Source organism: Schistocerca gregaria, chromosome 6 (assembly GCF_023897955.1).
Source record: "Schistocerca gregaria isolate iqSchGreg1 chromosome 6, iqSchGreg1.2, whole genome shotgun sequence".
Taxonomy (NCBI): Eukaryota; Metazoa; Arthropoda; class Insecta; order Orthoptera; family Acrididae; genus Schistocerca; species Schistocerca gregaria.
Window position 1 is genome coordinate 268,575,697 of NC_064925.1, and position 9,156 is coordinate 268,584,852.

Consider the following 9,156-nt stretch of genomic DNA (forward strand, 5'->3'; position numbering starts at 1 on the left):
ACAGTAAAATAGTGAGTGAGTGAGTGAGTGAGTGAGAGTGAGAGACAACAATTTCCACACACAACCAGGACACCTCACGCACATACGACTGCCAACTCCAGCATCTTGGGCCGGAATGCAACAATCACATGGGATGCAAGCAGCAATCAGGAAGAGATCTTCATAGCCTTCCAAAACACCAAGCACCTAGTCCTGTTCAAGTTCACTGATAATATTATCATGATCTGGGCTCAGGACTAAGACACACTATCTTCATTTCGTTCCTTCACAACCTCAAAACTTTCTCTCCCATCCGCTTCACATGGTCCTCCTCAACAGAGTGTGCCACCTTCCCAGATGTTGACCTCCTCCTCTCCGATTGCTCTATCTGCACCTCTGTCCACGTGAAACCCACCAACAATATCGGCATTTTGACAGCTGTCCTGCCTTTCACATTAATAAATCCATTCTATACAGCCTGGACACCCGAGGCTGGTATATCTGCAGTGGCAAAAACTCCCTTGCAAAGCATGCTGAGGGTCTCACCAAGGCTTTCAAAGACAAGCTCTATCCCCCAGAGCTAGTTCACAAACAGATCTTCCGTGCCATTTCCCCTCACACCCCAATCCTCCCATCATCCCAAAGCACCATCTACAAAGTAGTGTCCCCTTCATCAACCAGTACCAACCAGGACGGAAACAACTGAACTACATCCTTTGCCAGGACTTTGATTACCTATCATCATGGCCTGAAACGAGGGACATCCTACCCAAGATAGTTCCCACTCCTCCTAAAGTGGTGTTCTGTCGTCCACCCAACCTCCACAACATCCTAGTCCATCCCACTGCCACTCCCAATCTCAGCCCCTTGCCACAAGGATTATATCCCTACGGAAGACCCAGGTGTAAAACCTGCCCGATTCGCCCACCCATTACTTCCAATTCCACTCCTTTCACAGGTTTATCCAACTCCATCAGGGCCGAGCACCTGTCAAAGCAGCCATGTCATTTACTAGCTCTGCTGTAGTCATTGTACAGCTTTTTATATTGTTATGACCACCAACCAGTTATCCGCCATTACGAATGGCCACTGCCAAACTGTGGCCAGGAGCAAAGTAGACCACCCTAACGCACAAGATACAGCTGAATATAACATAGGTGATTTCAATGGCTGCTTCACTACTCGAGCCATCTGGATCCCGCCCTACACCACCATCTTTTCTGAACTATGAAGACAGGAGTTATCCTTACAACACATTCTCTGTTCCTATAATTTTCCTGGCCTCAACCTATGGTAACATACTGTCTCCACACCCTACACCCAAAGGTTTCCAGACCTGCTGTCCTATCATCTCCTCCCCATTCTCATATCCCACCATGATTATCTGCAGCCTTCTGCCAATGCATCTGCCTGTCTTTCCCTGCTCCTCTCCCTTTTCCCCACCTCTCTGCCCCACAACCTCCTGATGCTGCTGTTGGCAGTCTAGTCCCTGGACACTCCACCAGCCTGCATTTGTCTCTCTCTCTCTCCACCCATACACTACTGATCCTACTCCTCCAGATTGCTGCTTGCACCCCACGTGATAGTTGCATTCTGGTCCATGATGCTTGAGTTGGCAATTACATGTGCAGGAGGTGTGCTTGGTTGTGTGTGTGAATGGTGTATGTCTCTCTTTTACTGATGAAAGTCATGACCGGAAGCTTTATGTAAGTGTGCCTGTATGCAACTTGGCAACTCAACATGTCTTCCTTACGGTAAGTAGCAATCTGTCTTTTTCTACATTGGAGAAACATAATTATTTTTATTCCTGAGCATTACACCAACAATCATTTCCAAGTATTTGGATATAATATGAAGCTTCTTTGGGTACAAGATCTTTCAAATTACTTATTTTTCCAATTCCTAACACCAGCTGTCCTCAAACTGGGGTGTAGAGAGTAGCAGAGGGGGCATTGGTTTTCCTTGAGATATTTATATTTCGTAAAATGTAGAGAAAGACTTCAGGTGAACAAATATTGCTAGATCATTATCCTCAGATCAAAGAGATATCTCTTTGATGAGATTGCAATTGGGCTGTCTTAATGACAAAGTTGAGTGCAGCAGATTGATATTTTTCAAGATGACACTGACTAAATACATTCGGTGTGGAAACAGGAGCCACTGTTGCCTGTACTGATGCTGGCGTGGAACTTATTTTGGAGCCCAAATCACCAATCTTCTGCCCTATTTGTGGACAATGTGACTGTATCTACAAATTTCTGATAGTTGGGCCTTGCTGATACGTAAAAAATAGAGCCATACTCTAGATAGAACTGAATAAAGGCTTTAGTTGGCACTTGCATTAACCTCCTTTCAGTCCTCATTGTTGAGCCAGTTTGCACTATGCACCATGACCTAATTATAAAAATAATGTGAATTTCTCATAAAAAAGGTCATGAGACTCAGTGTCAATGGTATTTTACAAAGCTGAGTGCTCCACATGTATCACTATTGAACTGTAAGATTATTGAAAACAATTAAAATTGATACTAATTGCTCTGCATAAAAAGTAAAACACTTCTTACAGACATTATTCAGGAGGCTGAAGACTGTTACATGACTGATTGTAATTGACAAGCTATGTTATGAGCAAAAGTATTGTGTACATCCCCCCGCCCCCTCCCCAACAAAGTGTGAAGGATTGATATCTTATCAGGCAATATAGCTAACGCTTGAAACAATGTTACATAAAATACTTATTGGAGAGACACTATTTTCTTGGGGAAATGGGTTGAAAGGAAGTCACAATGCTCTAAAGGAAGAAACACTATCTGAACAATTGTAAAAATGTTGAGTATTCAGGAAATCCATAGTAGTGCATTTGGTTAGGATATGTTCTCTTGATGTTGAGAAAGACTGCTGGTGAAATGTGGAGTAAGAGAGAAAGTTGGAACTTTTAACCACACTGTGTAATATTGGTCAGAGCCATACATACTTAATGCAAGAGCTGTCGACAGATCTCCTGCTTTCAAAAGTCTGTACCTCATAGTACTTCACCATTCATTCAGTATTACTTTCCCTAATGATTGGGATGTAGATTATTTTCTGTTTTCACAGAGGCGTCCTAATAGACTCTTCTTACAATAGAGTACCTTTTAACAGACAAAATTTTATAATACAGTTTCATAATCATCTCTTTAGATCTTACATTTAATGGTAGCAATGAACTAAACTGAGTAACATGTGGTGTTGGTACCACACTGTTTGTCACTGACAGTGACGAACTCTTTATCAGCCAAACTTAAATTCAACTGCTTCCTCTCCACATTCTTTATATCACAAGGAAATGTGGGAATGCTTATATTTCCTGATGAATGGCAATTCACCCTTTCCTGCACACACCACTGGCAACCTTTGAAAGTACTTTTCAAATTTGTATAGAATTAACCGACTTTGGCCTTCTCACAAATTCTTAATGCTCCTATCTCCAACATGTCAATGTCATCAGCACGAGCATGGTATCACTTTGTTAACTAATCCTGGCAGCTTAGTGAAAGTTAGACTGGATAATCCCACACCAGGGATGGTGTAATTATCTCCATAAATCCATCAACTGACTACATTACATAATAGAAACTATTAAAGACCCTGCTTACTTTGTGCTCCAAAGGTGAATAATTTAAATGTTAATTAAACCAACATAGCTGCATTTCAGGTATGTGTATTAAACTACAAACAGTTTTATTGTAAATGTTTTAGATGACACTGAGTGTGCACAAACAACCTTCGAATTACTTCTCACAAAGTGGCAGGAAAGTGTTTGTTCCACTTTTTGAGAACTAGTTTTGAAGGCTGATGAATTTTTGGTGACGCACGACAGAATGAAACTAGCATAAAATACACCTGTGGGCTTGTCTGAAAAAAAATTACAAACTATTGCCATATTTATGTAGAGAACTGATGTGAATTTTTACTTAAACATTTATTTGCAAGCAATAGGTACCAAATGAATGCATTATTAACCAAAGTGTGCAATTGCTTTCTTTGGAATTAAAGGTTCCATCACTCAGTAAAAAGAGGTGCACGTTGACAAAAACAATAGTTCGTGTTGACATAAGAAAGGCACCACATATCCAGAGACAAAATTGGTAGTGGAACATAATGGTCAATGGAAATGTCCAATTCCACCCATACCCTTGGCAGTGTTTGTAGTTTGGGACGGAAGGTATGAAAGTTTTCTCAGTGAGTTATCAATTAATTTTGTTTACGTGATGTTTTCGTTAGATTTACTGGTTTGTTGCTTGTGATGCAGTAAGACGTTTAATTTATTATGTGGCTTCTATTGTTAGGTATGGATATGACGACAAAATATAACAGTGCTACACTGTCGTCAGAGATGGGGGAGGATATATTTCCATTAAAATGGGTAGCTCACATAACTAATGAGGAAGTATTGAATAGAATTGGGGAGAAGAGGAGCTTGTGGCACAACTTGACTAGAAGAAGGGATCGGTTGGTAGGACATGTTCTGAGACATCGACGGATCACCAATTTAGTATTGGAGGGCAGAAATCGTAGAGGGAGACCAAGAGATGAATACACTAAGCAGATTCAGAAGGATGTAGGCTGCAGTAGGTACTGGACCAGTCTCAGGACTGAAGACAAGAACAACAACAACATATTAAATTCCTTTAGTTATTTGGACTGTTTGCTGAAGTGTAGTATTTGCCGCAAGAATATGAGGTGACCAGAGTTCCACTGTCTCTGACATTTTTTGTAGTTTTGGTGTTTTTTTTGGTATCAATAGTTGTGGTTGATCTACGTAGGTCAAGGGAAATGACTATTTCAGTTTTCATAGTTTGTATTGGTATTGTCAGCTGTTGTTGACCTATATAGATCAAGGTAAGTGTCAGAGTTCTGTAGATTTTTGTTATTTTGTGTGTTTTGGGATCTCTCTCCCTTTCTTTTTTTTTTTTTGCCCCCTGGTATATTTAGTTCGTCCCCACTATAAAACCTCAAATTTTTCCACACATTAAATGTTTGTGAAAGAAACAATATATGTCATTCAGATGGTATTTTGTTCACACTACCACCACAATATATAGCTTCCCTCTGTCTTCAATAGATATAAATGAATTTGCTGAAGACGATGAATTTAAGCACAGGTATTCTATCTGTTGGCGATGTGAAAATTCGCACCGGACTGGGACTCAAATAAAGGTTCCCACTTATTGCGAGCATTTGCCTTGTCATTCGGCTATTTGTGCATATGTCCAGAGGAGGAGGAGATTAGTGTTTAACGTCCCGTTGACAACGAGGTCATTAGAGACGGAGCGAAGCTCGGGTGAGGGAAGGATGGGGAAGGAAATCGGCCATGCCCTTTTAAAGGAACCATCCCGGCATTTGCCTGAAGCGCTTTAGGGAAATCACGGAAAACCTAAATCAGGATGGCCGGAGACGGTATTGAACCGTCGTCCTCCCGAATGCAAGTCCAGTGTGCTAACCACTGCGCCACCTCGCTCGGTGCATATGTTCAGGACCCACCCAAACTTTCATGTCACACTGTATACATCTCCATACCACAGTCTCCTACTTTCATGACTATAGTATAGGGACACAGAGTGATATACAGAGGTTTATGTTGGTCCTGGAGGTGTACATGGATAGCCTAATGGTAAGGCAACGACTCATGATAAGTGGGAAATCCATGTTCAAGTCCTGGTCCAGCACAAATATACGCCACCAACAAGTAGAACATATGTACCTAACAAAGCTGCAGCCAAGTTTTTGCCTTTAGTAAATTCATTTCAATCTAATTTCAAAAAGCAAAAAGCTGTCAATCATCATCAATGCAAATCTCGAAATAGTTCTAATTTTTTAATCAAATTGGAAAAAGAAGAAAATTTGCAAACTCACATCATCTGCTGTAATGAAGAAACACCACGGAAGCAAAGTAGTCATTCCCAACAGGTAAAATATAACATAAGCTAGGTTAAACCTGTAAGAAAACAAAACAAACATCATACTTCTACATAATGTGCTGCAGTTCACTCAGTCTAAATGCTGTATGTGAGAAATCAAATATGTTCTATTGCAGAATTTTGAAGGACCACACGAAATTGATAGCTCTACCTTTTAAATTCACAGCATTTCATATGGTAACATTAACTTTGTTATATTTTAGAAACCAAGGAATGCAGGTAAAATACTACGAACAGAGTTACAACCCTAAGAGGAAATTAAACTTTAAAATTTTGAAACTGCGTGCAAAGTCTTGTCACTGCAGAGATAAAACTGAGGATAGGCAGACATATATGGAACTGGGAAAACTTGGTTGGCTTCAAGTTCAGCCCTTTTCTTAAACACCAGATGCCCCACCACATGACAAAACCAACTTTTCATTCATTACTCTGTGATCTTCCTGTAGTGGTATTTATGAGACAAGAATTGTCACATCTATGCACCCTGTTTAGTAACAGGTGTATATGGCTATGATTCTCCACTAGTGCACCCACCCGCCCCGCCGATAACTGAAATTTACCTCTGTGAGGTGAAATAAATATCTAATGAGTTTGATACTTGGAAAGCTGTTAGGATTATGGTTTGTATGAAATATGAAATCAATCGATGCTGGATAACATTATATTTGGTGTATAATAAAAAACTAAAAAAAAAAAGAAACAGAGAAACATGAATGATAGATTGCACTTAATTATTATACCTGTCACATGGTTCCCTGACTTTAAACAGAGGTTTGACATCATCTGTGACGACAACATGGTCATCATCTTCAGCAGGACGATTTTTCGTTGCTGCTCCATCGTCAAAATCACTCTCACTTTCACTCTGTTGAAGGAGTGGCCTGGTATTGACTGAGTACTCCATATTCCAAAACTTGAATTACCTGTGGAGTAAGACGACATAGGTGGATGAAAAACTTAAAAAGCCCATCCGATAAATAAAAGTCAGAGGAGTCCCTTCCATCGCTTTTCCTTGTTTCTATTTATTATTGGTCCTTCCTTCATCCTGATAAACAACACAAGCATGAAATATTTGGTGCTGAACAACAGATGAGTAACAACAACACCAAGCTGCTGGCACATCTGGAAAATTCTTGCCTAATTAAAGTGCGACACTATTCTAACAGATCTTCCCTCCGAAGAAAAGGACTATATACAAAGGACGATACACTTATATACTCACACCCTTTTTGAAAAGTCAGCTCGTTCTTTCTGATGCCACAGCAATTTACGTATCTGGTTTAAAACGCAAGGCAGATTTGTTAGTCTTCTTGGCGTTGACTGAGATGTGTTTTCACTCAGCGACTGTACGAAAATAATACAGCCAGTATTTCGTGTAATTCCACTTCAACACAATATGTTGCATTTATGAAATAACACAGACCGACAGCATCTTACTCTGCCATGAGTCACCAGTCACTACATCATCCGAATGTTACTCTCAACATACTCTACACCATTGTCAGCAACGAGCGTCAGCAAGCGCACCGTACTCGTAGTTGACACTTGCCGCTGTCAATAGCACAAGCATTACAATATCTCTGCCAAAGATAGGACACAACTATTGTTTAGTGCCGAATACAATCGGGAGATCGCAGCAAATACACAACAAAAGAATCGATAATACGGTTTGGCGCTACCAGTCAAAAGAGAACAGCCAGATTGATAATCACATATAAAGCACATCACACATGAGGAGTCTTTTATGTTCTAGATATAATTTACAGTTATTTAACTTGTATGATGATTAAATGTACTGTTCAAATAATTTTTAAACCTACTTATTAATCTATCTCTGAGGACTAGTAAGAAATCGATGTCCTCATGAGTAATTTAAAACTCTGTGTGGGCTTTATTTACAAAAAAAAAAAAAAAAAAGTTGTATGTAGTGCGATGCTAAATAAGATGCACACGATAAAAGAAAACAATAACATTATACAGTGGCACTGAAAATAGATTCTCAGTTAGATGTATTAAGTCAATAGGCCTATTTAGAACCACATGCTTAATGTTGAGTCTGATTTATACAATTAGTATTACAAATAATTCGGTGAATCAGATCCCCTTTTGAACAGTATTCAAATGAAACAAAAATTCCTTTATGATGTTTCGGTCTTACTTTTAAACATGTCAGTGAACCAATTAAAGTAACGTAAAAGTAAATAAAAATACTGGCTAATTAAAAATAAAATACAACTCTGGAAGGCTTTCAAAGCAGAAGAAATAAAAAAATCGGGAACAACATGGACAGAAGAAAGGAAGATACTTCATGGGGAAAAAATGAGGGAATATTGGTGAAATATGAAACAACAACAAAGGAAGAAGAGGAACTGAAGTTATTAACGTGATCCTAGTTGGTCAATATAACTGAAAAAAAAAACTGGATGATGATACAGCGACATTGTATGGACACAATATTGTAGTATTTCGTATATGGCACCACTTTTAAGAGGACTGATCTGAGCCTTTCTTCACCCACTTCTATGTTATTATTACACGTTTTCCAACTGAGTTATTTTGATATATAATTTTCGTAGACAAAAGAAGAGTTTAAAAGCAAGAAAAATAAATGTCTCATCAAGGAGCTGAAATCATATTTCAGGTACATTTCCATGGAGAATACTCATGGCATATATAAAGAAAAAAGTAGAAAAGCCATCATCAATTCCTGTGTGATAGAACTTCTCTTATTTGTCAGCAAAGACATGGAATAAACTCCAAAGTGCTGTGGAAATCCTGAGTTAAAGCATGAACATACAAAATATTTGTCATCACTAACCATTCGCCATTTGAATGCAAGTAGCTATAACAAAAGGAATATGAATGGTCTTCACTAACTATGAGTTCACCCTATTCTATTTTGTGCGGCATAAGTATATTTGACAACTCCACCAAAGAGTTAACTGTGACAATAAGCAATAATTTCAACTTTATATAGTTCCTAAGTAAAAATATGAAATGGAATGTGCACTTAGTACAACATAAAACTAATACAAACTACTCATGTAAACTGTTAGTATGTGACCATATATTACCTTAGAAAATATATCAGTTTTTTTTCAAACAGCTGGTATAATCCAAACAATAGCAAGATAGCATGAATATGATATGAAGAATATGAAAGTGACTAATAACTATATTAAGGAAATTCTCTAGGTTTATATTCGTCAGTTCGCTT

At 38.8% G+C, this 9,156-nt stretch overlaps 1 protein-coding gene across 3 annotated transcripts in view; it reads right to left on the reverse strand.

The window, feature by feature from the left end:
- Positions 1 to 7,556, reverse strand: part of LOC126278332 (equilibrative nucleoside transporter 3) — a 60,422-nt gene extending 52,866 nt beyond the window's left edge. The window contains exons 1-4 of one of the 3 annotated variants that reach the window (XM_049978369.1): positions 7,377 to 7,555; positions 7,162 to 7,283; positions 6,680 to 6,862; positions 5,875 to 5,956 (exon numbers count right to left, since the gene is read on the reverse strand). In XM_049978369.1, coding sequence (XP_049834326.1) covers positions 5,875 to 5,956; positions 6,680 to 6,843 — 246 coding nt within the window. In that variant the 5' untranslated portion in view covers positions 6,844 to 6,862; positions 7,162 to 7,283; positions 7,377 to 7,555. Of the gene's footprint in view, positions 1 to 5,874; positions 5,957 to 6,679; positions 6,863 to 7,161 lie in introns of all 3 variants that reach the window. The other 2 variants (XM_049978368.1, XM_049978370.1) reach the window with 2 other exon arrangements.
- Positions 7,557 to 9,156: the final 1,600 nt, after the last annotated feature.